Source organism: Humulus lupulus, chromosome 8 (genome assembly GCF_963169125.1).
Source record: "Humulus lupulus chromosome 8, drHumLupu1.1, whole genome shotgun sequence".
NCBI lineage: Eukaryota > Viridiplantae > Streptophyta > Magnoliopsida > Rosales > Cannabaceae > Humulus > Humulus lupulus.
In genome coordinates, this window is record NC_084800.1 from 39,805,181 (window position 1) to 39,817,601 (window position 12,421).

General features: G+C 32.7%; 1 protein-coding gene across 2 annotated transcripts; it reads right to left on the bottom strand.

Annotated features, from left to right (window-relative positions):
- Positions 1 to 181: 181 nt before the first annotated feature.
- Positions 182 to 12,132, bottom strand: LOC133796915 (uncharacterized). 2 transcript variants are annotated; one of them, XM_062234615.1, is made up of 21 exons: positions 11,891 to 12,132; positions 11,240 to 11,528; positions 10,344 to 10,400; positions 9,618 to 9,645; positions 9,407 to 9,529; positions 9,008 to 9,119; positions 8,820 to 8,857; positions 8,679 to 8,732; positions 8,218 to 8,286; positions 7,928 to 8,044; positions 7,731 to 7,799; positions 6,305 to 6,384; positions 5,271 to 5,396; positions 4,887 to 5,133; positions 3,016 to 3,105; positions 2,753 to 2,917; positions 2,318 to 2,442; positions 2,084 to 2,216; positions 1,271 to 1,395; positions 986 to 1,168; positions 182 to 548 (listed from the first exon to the last, which is right to left on the bottom strand). In XM_062234615.1, exons 2-21 carry the CDS (start codon positions 11,332 to 11,334, stop codon positions 509 to 511), a joined length of 2,076 nt encoding a protein of 691 aa, XP_062090599.1. In that variant the 5' UTR covers positions 11,335 to 11,528; positions 11,891 to 12,132; the 3' UTR covers positions 182 to 508. The 2 variants fall into 2 exon arrangements, with proteins under 2 accessions (XP_062090599.1, XP_062090600.1); XM_062234616.1 differs by lacking the exons at positions 11,240 to 11,528; positions 11,891 to 12,132 and having other exon boundaries at positions 9,407 to 9,486; positions 9,591 to 9,645.
- Between the last annotated feature and the right edge of the window lie 289 nt (positions 12,133 to 12,421).

Consider the following 12,421-nt stretch of genomic DNA (forward strand, 5'->3'; position numbering starts at 1 on the left):
ACGAATCAAGCGTTTTAATTTTATATTTTGTTCTTGATTAATATTGGATTTTCATCGGCTATTTTATGTAAAGATAAAACACTTTACGATGAAAAAATTGATATGCCTATATTTAAATGAATAATTTTGTTAGGAACTCAACTAGCACAGACAAAACATATTTATAATAACCAAAACAAAATGGTGTCAAAATAAGATAAAATTGAATCTCCACTCTCCAGTGAATTCAAACAACAAAATTATTAAATCTTTAGTAAAATTCTAATCTTAACAATGTAATTATAGCAAATCCCTCCAATTTATACAGCGATATTGCCACCTTAAAACCCCCCAAAAATTGTTAAGATAGAAAAGTTGCAACAAAAAAATAATAATAACAATCAAACAATAACTACACAATTTCTAACAATTGTTATGTACATTGAATCAGAAAGGGAAAATAAAAAATAATAATAATAGCACAAAAGACGATGGTGCTAAATATCGAATGACACTGTTCCAAGCTCATTTAAGTTGGGTTGAGATCTCTTGAAACTTGGCCTTGCCATCTGCATCGCAATGTTTTCCAAATTATACAGTTGCCAAATAAGTGCACATAGGCTAGTTTGCTTTCACCACATTTGAATAAACGGCAAGTATGTGTGTTGTGTTGGACTTTTGAGTCACACATTCATAATAGTAGGGACCATATTTAGGAACAAATTAACTCTTTCTATTGTTGATATTTCCAAATAGAGTTTGGCCACATCACTCTTTGACAGATTAGAGGAATTACTAAAACCAAAACTCTTGCTCAAGTTGTATGATATTCTCCTCTATTTTTTTTGGTTTCTTAACTTCGTTGGGCAAACATCATGTTTAACTCTACTTGGAACTAATTATTGTGTGATTGATTTAAGTGTCTATGCCAGGCGAAGAATTTTCATCGTTCCTATCAAAAGCATTAAACAAGTTATAAAGATTATAAAACTACTGTTGTACCAACCTTGAGAGCAAAAATCTAGCAAGCGAGCTTAAATTTGCATTTGAATGAATTTCCTTGTTCTGCTGTTTTTTCTTGTTCTCAGCTTCTGCAGTTGTGTTTTGTGTTTCTTCAGAAGCTGTCTTTTCAGCTGTAAATAGGTGAGACGCCAGCTCATGCAGATCTTTCAGTGAGGATTCCTTTGAACTGAAAAGTTTTTTTTTATTAGTCAATACAGAAAATGAAAAACTTTTCAAGTCATGAGACAAAACAGGGACCAGTATGAAATTGTGGAGAAACTTTCTGCACCTTGACAACCGCTGAAGCAACCGGCTGATGAGAACTTCACAAGATCCTGGTTTCAAGCGTTCCATATTGATGAGAGAATTCGCAACTGCATGCACAGTGGGCCCTTCCGAATCATCAGCAATGACCTGTCATAAGCAGTGGTAAAATAGGATGCTAAAATCATCGAAAATTCTTTTAACTTACAGAATTGCACATGCTAATGATAAGTCTACTGGAGGAACTCATGGTAAAATCTCAATAAGGTTGATGATAGCCATAGATCACTAAAAACTTCTCATGTCTAAACATCACATAATCATCTAACATTACCACAAAAACTTCCCCCACCAAATATTAAACAAAGCCTTAAAAATAAGATTAAAACAAATGAATAAAAATATCACCAGTTCAGGAACCATTAGTACAATACATGGAGTCAATTTAATTTCAGTAGTTCATACACAAAAATTCCATTGAAGAGAACAAGCAGTCAAGGCCCTTCACTTGAGCTTGGTTCTGTACAAGCCTGAGCTCAAATATATTTTCAATTCAGTGAACAAAAAGACATGCATGGGCCATCCATGTGCAATTGTTACAAGCCTGAGTTCAAACATTATACCATTTACTCTATTGTGTTTCAATTTCAATGCTACAGAAGGGCTTCTACTCTAGAATTTTCATGTCCTAAAATATTGTTACTAAAATATTAAAAGATAAAAAGCCGGTGAGAAAAGGCACATTAATTGAAGCAAAAAGAAAACACATTGAGAACAATGTTTTGATCTCAATTCTTGTAATCAGAAAAGTACTGAGTGTAAACTGCTGAATGGTTACCTCTTTTAAGGCAGGCATAAGCAATACTGCCAATGGTGCAGAGGATGATACAATTTTTGCATTTTCTTCATCATCACTTTCTTGGCGAGATTTAGAAATTGCTTTTGGTGAATCAAAATGACCATGTGAATTTCTGTGAAATGATCATTTAATTAAGTTTGTGGACCAGTTAGTCATAAAAATAAATAAATAAAACACCCCATTATACCAGCAGCTTGCAGCTAAAGCATTTACCTGGAAGAATCAGAGCTATTTGTCATGTGCTCCCGTTTGTTTTCTATATCATTATTGAATTTTCCTAAAGCAAACCTTTCTCTAACATTCCCTTTCTTGACCCCTCCTTGTATTGCAGCCTTTGCCTGTGTTAACATTAACGACCAAAGTATAAAATTTTCATTATTCTAGATGATAAGCCCCAAAAGCATAATAAGTTCACTCCCATATTAACTTTCAGAAAAGAAAAGACTCCAGTGGCAAAACATATTTTAGAAATACCTAGTTACATAAGATTTTTACTCTGTTATTATTAAAGAAAGCAAAGGATTGTACTATTAATTGCACTTGTCAAATGTAAACAAACTTCACTTTATTACTAAGGAAGAAACTTGTAGAGCCTCTTCTCCTCTCTATAACAGTACAGGTAATTCTAATCATCAAACAAAAATTAACCTCTGCAAGATTTGTAACACTGTCTTCAAGTGAGGCAGTTGAAGTTCTCTCTTGAATTCCGAGCCTAGATCTGGGAGTCCGTGGAGAGTCATCATCATGCTGGTTGCGGAATACAACAGTTCCACTAGGAGAAGCATCTTCAAAAGAAGCATATGTGCTGCTAGACTAAACAGCAGACAGATAGCTTATTCAATAAAAAGGCAACCACATAGAAAAAAAATTTAGAAACTTCCTACAGTAAACTTTTTGTACAGACATCATACCGAAGAGTTGGGATCATGAAAATGTGCAGATGACTGAGAACTCTTTGGAGTTCGTATAACAACAGTTCCTGACCCACTCACAGACATTTCCTGAAAATAGAGCGCCTCAGTTGCTATGAAGACGTCACAAGGGTAAGCATTCAATAAATCGAAATTGAGTTGCACTAAAAGTCATTTTATACTTTCAGTCAAAACAAAGGGTTCGGCCAGTAAAATCTTCCTTCTACTAATGCAATTTGATAGCTCAGATTAGTCGATCATACGTAATCAGTATTACATTAAAAAAATTGCAAAAAGAAACAAGTGTTGTGTTTTACTATACTAGGTAAAAGGCATGTGCAGTCGTGCATTATTGATTTTTTAAAAATAATTTTCTTGAAAAATTATAATACAAATTATGTGAGTTTATCATATATGATATTTAGACAAAAATAAGTAGAATGAACAGTTACTTTTTAATTAAAAGTAAACTGTTACACTGAAAAAAAATAGAGAAATAATAAATATTTATTTTTAAAATAGATAACAGTAAAATTTTATTTGGATAGTACTATTATCAAAGAACTTTTAAGCTTAATAGAGAAAATATATTACAATTAAAGAAATGTTGAATTTCTAATGGAGATCATAATAAGCTAAAGTGATGATAAATTATGTATAAAGCAGAATTTGAAAATAAAAATAATAATACCAATTAATATTTGGATTAAATTGACAATTTATTCTAAGATTTTATTTATGATGTAATTATAATAATTATAATATATTTACACATTGTTCTTGTAATAAAGAAAGAAAGAACTTGTACAATGATATCTTTCTTTTCTTTTTTACTTGACTGCAATTGGTAACAATCAAAATCTTGTACAAATGAAAACAAAATTTTCATTCTTGGCTCATATCTTTGCTATGCTACATGTGTAATGTGCTGTGAGTGATGCAAATATTAATTTAAGAAAATGATCATCTTAATAAAATTGCAAGTCAAACTTTAAAGTGGAAGAAATAAATATTATACAACTTTAAAAATCCTAAATTAAACTCAATGATTAAAAATACGAGTAACTCAATAAAGGGAAAAAAAAACAAGAGATCACATCCAAGGGCTAAGATAATGTTAAAAATTTATAAAGACAATAATTAAAATATACTATTCACTATAATACTAAATTTGTTTATCTACAACAAAAACTAAATTTGCTAACTTTATAGATTAAACCTAAATTAGATAGTGAGAGTTGAAATATAAAGTATGGAGTAGTAATTAATGAATTAATTTTTTTATCAAAAATAATAAAAAAGAATAATTAAAATATATTATTGATTACTAAAATATAAAATCATTTGACTTAATTATTTTATAATATATATATTTATAGAGTAGAAAAATTTTGATTCACCTCCACGGCTACACTTATGTCGTATAGGACTTTTGGCAATAAATGACTTTTACTAGAAGGAAAAAAAAATTATACATATATAAGACAAAATAAGTTGACGAAAATGTGAGAAGAAAATTGACTATATAATGTTATAGATGTATTCTTTTTTTTCTCTTACATATTTTAAAAAAAATCTTCTTTTGCTTGCATTTTTTTTAACATATATTAAGAAGAAGAAACGAGTAGAGCCAAGAACACAGAGTCCACAAAATCATAATAACAAGAGTAAGGAACTGTGACAACTGTACAGAAGTCTAGGCATGAATAGAGATGAACATAAACAATCACAGAGGAGAGATGTCTAAAATTACTAAAATTGAGGTCCAGTTACCTCCCATATCTAGTTTATTTGATGTACTTTCATTCAATAGTTCAAAACTTTTATACGGATGCAATCGTATGGTATGATAGTGAGCAAAAAAGACTTACATCCTCGTAACTGGATTCCTGATCTCTAGAATCTTTCCCAAAATAATCTTCATATGTACTTCTAGATGCAGGCAACCCTTGATTTCCACTCTCTGAAAGTTTCCCAGGGCTGGCCTGATTATATAGAAGATCTAGCTTTCTTTCTCTAATCGGAGGTGGTTTTACAACATTTCTTACAGTACCCGTATTTTGTGTCCCACTAATGCTGAAATCCCATCCAGCATTTTTCAAGGTTTTACCATGATTACTGCAAATTAGAATGAGTCAGTTAGTGTGCCACCCTGTAATGACCAAAAGTCCACTAGGAATCAACAGTGGAAATAAAATCCATCCACCCAATCAGCATAGCACCACAAGAAATCATTTAGTAGAAAGTAAACCCACCTAGTTCGAACAGTATCTTCCATTAAATTTCGTGTAACCTTCACAGTATCAGATGTATCCCCTATAGCTTTAGGACCATTTCCTATGGTATCTGCATCTTCCCTGACTTGGTACTTTGGACGCTCTCTGTCAATAACACGAAGGCAAACTAAGTAACTGATGATGCAGAAATCAAACATGGTATGATATGTTTTTCAAAAATGCAACAATGGAGATGCAGAATATTTTGAACCAATTTTGCATCTCCCTTGTGTGATAGTGTGATGTATGACATACATGCCTAGTAATTAGTTTATTTAGACTATTATTAAAAGATGTAGTTTATTACAATTCTTAATAATAGTTTTATTTTTAATTTATTCAGTCTTTTATTTGGATTAGGAATCCTAGTGAAATCAGCATTAATTAGTCTACAAATAAGTCATTTTGCTTGTATGTTTAGAGCACTTGAAACACTAAATGGATCGTGTGAATGGCCATAAGTCCGACTAAGAGAGAAATAGTCGAATAGGTGGATTGGTCTACAAGCTCACAATTACTAAAATTCCAAGTAAGCTTAATATAAAATACAAGGAGAGAGTTAACAAAAATAACAAAGGGAGATACTTCATATTTTCTCCCACAACTTGAGGACCAGTTTTTTTCAGGAGGGGGAGACTGATGTAGGACATAAATACTTGCTAATTAGTTTATTTAGGATTTGTTTTTTAAAATCAAAATTCTTAATGTACTTTTTTCAATTTATTTTGTCTCTTGTCTAAATTAGGACTTCTAGTGATAATAAAATCAACTAGTCGATAAAAAAAGTCTTAAGGCTTGTACTTCATTTAAGTTTTCATCAAAAATAATCTAGTAGCATTTTTAGGTTAGTTCTCTCAACTCCTAGCGAAGCTTCTACTTCTTTTCCTTTATTGTGTTACTGTTTCCAGCATCAACCCTGGTCAAAATCCTTATTGCCCTATGCTCACACTAGGAAAACTTGGATGAGCATAAAATTAAATTTCAATTCAAACAAAATACAACAGCATACACACCTTATTCTCTCTAGAAGCCTTGGACTCTTCCTTGCATTCCTAATAAATCGGTGCTTCAGAAGTTCCTTGGCACTTGGTCGCTGAAATTAAAGCAGATAAATAAAGGTGAAACAAACTAAAAGACAGCTTACACGGTGGCTAATTTAATCAGATATTGTATCTCCTCCTCAGAACAAGTAAATCAGAAATTTGATCTCCATGCCCAGAATAGGAGGAAGGTCTAAACAAAGAGGATTTTACCAAATGAGAGATTTTTACTCTTTAAAGGTGAGAAAATATAAATCCATTCACAAGCAAAAAAAAAAAAGTGACATGATTCTAACAACAATGCAAAAATGCCTAAAATGAAATATTAAATTCTAAATACAGCCATCAATACCTGCCAAATATCGTAGTGTTCCTTTGTCACAAAATAGTGTTAAACAAAGGTTATGTTAATTTCACGTGAACAAAAATAATTATCTATTAAACAAAAGAAACAACTTTCTGCAAAATTCTACTAAATGGAAAGCCCAATATGCAGCAGCATAAGCCACAATATGTAGAACATGATCTTTATCTGTATGCATACATTCATGCATCATCCTTCAAAGTTCAAACATATGCCCAGAGTAAAAACACAAATTCTATGACCAAACATGGATCAATATCCCCATTAAAAAAAAATACATATTCTTTTATTTCTTTGGCAGTTAATGGCTAAAATGGTAAATTTCAGTTTTATAGATGTAGTCTTACTTTCTACAATGATGTAGGAAGTCTAGGGAATTTATACATGTTTCAGGCTTATATGCTGATTTAAGAATTTACTTCTTTATAAGTAATCTGCAATTCCAGGGTGAAAGTTAGTTGGCTAGTTAAGAATCTAATTACTCAAGATTTTAAGAAATAGTAGTGCCTAAATAAGGTTGCTTATACTGTTATAAATTGTAAGCATTGGGATATTATCCTCAATTAATGAAATACCCTAAAGGTTGATTTAAAGCTACATTTATCCTCTAAGAAACTCCTAGAATGGGTCTAAACCTCACTCCCTCTCTTTCTACCCTCACAATCTATACCAAAAATTTAAAGGAACTCACCTAAAAACTAGTCCAATGAAAACGAAAAAATCTAAAGATAACTGAGCTGTCTGTAGTGTGATGTAAGTTTGCTTCTGATAGATGTCAATCTCTAACAAATAAAAAATATCAGTTGGTACTTAAAATGATCTAACTTGAATTCATCAATAGGTAGCCAATATACGTTAGACACAAAACAAGCACAGACTTACTAAAAGCTGGAATAAAAAAACACAACTGAAAAATAGAGATCTTTTCCTGCTACTAAATCAACTTTGGAGCATTTGCATCTTTAAGCATACGCACATTCACACATACATGAAGAAATGAAACAAGAGTACACCATTTAGGTATAGAAGACATACCTCAGCAGGTACCTTCTTTAAGCAAAATGAAACAAACTCTTTCATAGGACGAGAAAAATGCTCATCCAACTGCACATGAAAAATGCAAAACAACAATGTTATTGTGTAAAGTATCATATCATGTTTAGAAATCATTTCATCATTCTTAAATATTTACAATCAGTCAACCAGAGAATGGCATAAAAAGATCTGATTACCTGAGGTGGATTTTCTCGAGGTATAATGAACAGAACACGCATTGGGTGAAGATCAGCTAGTGGAGGTTCCCCTTTTGCCATCTCTATAGCAGTGATCCCTAGAGACCAGATATCTGCCTGCGTCAAGCAATGGGGGAAGTCCCAATGTGCTAATGGTCAAGCAAAGAGAATGATGTCTTCGATGAACAATGTAGAGAGGGAGAGATGTGGGAGGATCCATGAACAGCAACACAAATAATATAAAATAAAAAATACAAAAGAAATATTCAAGAAATTGCTTCCAAAGATACCTTCTCATTGTATCCTTCTGAATTCTGAATTACCTCTGGTGCCATCCAAAATGGTGTTCCAACAAATGTCTGGTGTTATTAAAAAAAAATTAGTATGTTCCATAACAAAAATACCACTACTAAGAATATACTCTCTGAGGTACATATAAGAGTTTCTTTTATAAAAAAACAAAGTAGGAACTATTATAAATTATGCGAGAACCACAAGTTCTTGCACAAGAACGAGATACATGACGTTTAAAAATAGAAAAAGAGTACCGAATATAGATACCCTTTGGAACAGAAAAAAGGAAAAAAAAGCTGCTATTCCTAACTTAGTAGAGAAACTATAGATTGGGTCACTAAGAGAACACCAAGAATATATTCTTAAGTTGAAACTCAAGATTTCGCAACTCATAACCTAATTAGCCATTCATGATGATTTAACCATCAATAGAGATTGGGCTTGGTAAAGATGATACCTTCCTCCTTGATATTGTCCTGGTTAATTGTGCAGAAACACCAAAATCCGCAACCTGTTACGATAAAAAATGTAACAACGAAGACTAAAGCAAACAAATTTGATTGTAATGATTGCCACATAATCTAAGCAGAAGATATACCTTAACATCACCATTCTCAGTCAATAAAATGTTTGCCGCTGCAAGAAGAATTCAATATATTACCTTTCAAACAAAAAAGCTCTTCCAAAAAACATATGTTTAACATTCAATACTACTCTTAAAAATAATTTTAAGATGCCTGTGTAAACAAAAATAACAGTAAATAAATCAAAATAAAAGCTGAAAACCTTTAATGTCTCTGTGAATTTTCCCTTCATTATGTAAATACTCAACTGCATGCAACAAGTCACGAAGAATGCAACCAATTGACATTTCATCCAATGGTGGACCTGACTGAAGCTGTAGAAGGAGAACATTTGTATTAGTCTTCAGGAATATAATATTCAGTCTAATTAATTCATAACATTAGCAGAAAATGAACAAAAAATGGAGCAGAAAGTAATAATAAAAAATAATGCCAAAATTAAAAAATTGCTATCAGCTTTTCATATCATTGTAATGTGATAAATGTACCTCATCAAATTTTGACAACTAATGTTTCTCCATTCACATAAATATGCAAGTTTAAAAACAAAAACAAAAAACTCATTTCAATGAAATATAATAGAAGCAAATCAAGAACATACTAGGTCAGCAACCGAACCACCAGCCATGTACTCCATTATTATCCACAATTTGGTCTGGTTGAGATAGGAACCATAATACTCTGTAATATAAGGAGATCGACATTGTGACAACACAGAAATTTCCTGGCACAAAATTAAGACAAGTTAACAATGGGCTCTCCTATATGATATCATATGAAGTTACCAGTTCATCAAGAACATGAGGCAGTACCTTCTGGATGTCCTCAATCTCGTCCTCTCTGAAAAAGACAATAAGAAAAAGATTTTAGAAGAGCTAAGGGGTGGATAAATATTGCATAGATGGAAGAAGCACATTCTACACTCCAACAATATCATCTACTTCTATTTTCATGCAGCAAAAAACTATGTGAGAGCAACACTTAAATGTCATGTCCAACTATATTCTTTATTTCTTTTTTTTTGGTTCTAAAACAGAGCCATTAACTGAATCATCAACCAGGGCAAATCAATATCATCAGCAGCAGTGCAGCGAGCTCTAGTAATGTGCGTCATCATGCAGGACAATGCCGAACAGAAATATGAAACTTAATCAAAAGAAAATAGATAATCCATAACATTACCACATTTGCAAGACTTCATGCACTGTCAAATTAATTGAAAATTTAGAAGAAAAAAAGTAGTAGCTGCATGCAGCATTTTATGAGCCAAGGGGGAAAAAAACATTGTAAACTAGGAATCAAATGCCTTCTGGAATGAAACACATGTTTTTTCTTCTTCTTTTTTCTTAACAACATAGTGTCATGAAAATACAGAGCACTACCCTTAATAAATATTGTTTCTAATACATCTAGTTCATTTGTCCATCCATCCTTGACTGAGCAATTAAATAGCATGAAAATAGTAAATTATCAAAAGCAAAAATCTGACATTGAAAATATATAGTAAAATCTTGCATATGAATAAAGAGAGAACTTACGACTCTTCCAAATCAATTACTTTAATGGCAACTTCTTTGTTAAGCTCCTTGTCAAACCTGCAGGTAAGGAAATGTGCCAAAGGAAAACACGCAATGTTCAAATAATATTCAGCTTATGCTAATTCCAAACCCACACCACTATCCTCGCCATCTTCTTCCAAGGCAAAAAGGATTTTCTGTTAAACTAATGGATAACTTCCAAGGCATTGAAAATGCTTGGCCAAACATACATATCAATGCAATGTCGTTTTCCTATGTTTTTAACTCTTGGAATATGCTAATTTACTTCTAGTAAAGTGTAGAGGAGTGTATATGTATTTTAAAGATATTCTAGACATGAACTGTATTTATGGCCATTTATAGTTTTTTTGTACTTCCCTGAAAAATTCAAATTCTACTAGGGCGTAGATATCTTAGATTCAGATGCACTTCTGCGAGTGCTTGATTGTCCTTTTTTTTCCAGCTCTTATTACTGAAAAACTCGTTAAAATCCACTGATTTGCAACATTCTTTTTCACGAATCCTGTTCACGATCCAATAACAGCTCCAAACTGACTATTTTCCATCCATGCAAACACCTCAACAAAGTCTTAATTGCTGCCATCTTAACCTCATTCAAATCTCTCAATTTTTAGCATTGATTAACTCACTGAAACTCGTGAAAATGAGTAGCATTCCCACTTTTTGGGTATGTGTGTGTTTGTGTGGGTGCATGTGTAAGTAAAAGAACTTTTCCACCGAGTTTTCTATCCTTAAAAGTGCCTACAGGAACAAAATGTATATGCGAGCATGGGAATTAAGTTCCACGTTTAAAACAATATGTGAAAATAGAACATTATTTATTGCAACAAAGAATCACATGTAAGTGTAATAACAATACGTAAACAGATACTTACCCTTTGTAGACATCACCAAACGATCCTCTCCCAATTAGTTCCAATGAACCAAATCTTGATCCTGCAGCCTCAGCTAAACCAGCTATATCAGCCATTTTATGCAAAAAACTGCTACTCGCACTCTCACACTCACCCTTGACTCTCAGAATAGCGGTCAGCAAAGAGTGCCACAACGAAGAATAAACTCCAACCCCCGAATTCTAAGAAAGCCGCCTCCCATTCAGACACCCAAATTCACAAAACCCAAAATGAATTTCTACAAATCCATGCATATGCTTCAAATACCAATCTGAAACAGCATTATAAAGATACATTAACAAAGAAAAATCATTAACCATTTCTACAGAAACATAGAAGAGCATACATTTGAACACAAATCTACCATCATGGCAACACAAATATCAATAGGACTCATACGCACACAAGCTCTTGAACTCTAAGCAAAGTTCCAAAACTTTATTAGGTGTAGTGGGCATCGCTATATTGACAGCCCAACAAAAGAATTTTTATTTAATGACAGCCCAAATATCGAAATGGCGAAAGCGAAACAACAACAACATGAACAAAGCCAAGTGTGTCTCTAAACAGGGTTTGCTGAGTTCCATTGGAATTCAATAATCTAAGACTTTGACATTCGATTTCAAAACTTACCCTTTGATGCAATTCCAATGTATATGTCGAAGCGGAGGCACAGATCTCTTTCGGTTTTCTGTCTTAATCGGTCTCGGGCCTCGTTGCAGAGTGGCTTTGGGAACTTCCAATCGAAGGGATCGAAGAGAAGAGAAGACTTGGGTTTTTTCTTTTGTTTTTGTAACGTTTATTATTGCATTACATATTCTTCGTCTTCCCCTTTCCTAATTCCGTGTTCCTCTTCGTCCCTGTCATTGTTCCCGGAGATTCCACTCTAGGACCAGTGTGCGAGCCTTTCGATGAGATTTTCAATGGTTAAGATTGTTTCGGGTGCACGGTACTTAATATGAGCATAATCACATCTGATCACAACTCTAAAATATTTAATAATTGGGAATTCTAATTTTTATGAGCTGCTGCTATCCTGTCTATGATTTTTCCAAAAACATATCATCTAATCTCTAAATCTCACTTATATTCCAAAGTAAGTTTTTTCTTTTGTTAGAGATTAGTTAGAGTTTGGTAATATAACTAAGACACGATAACACATTT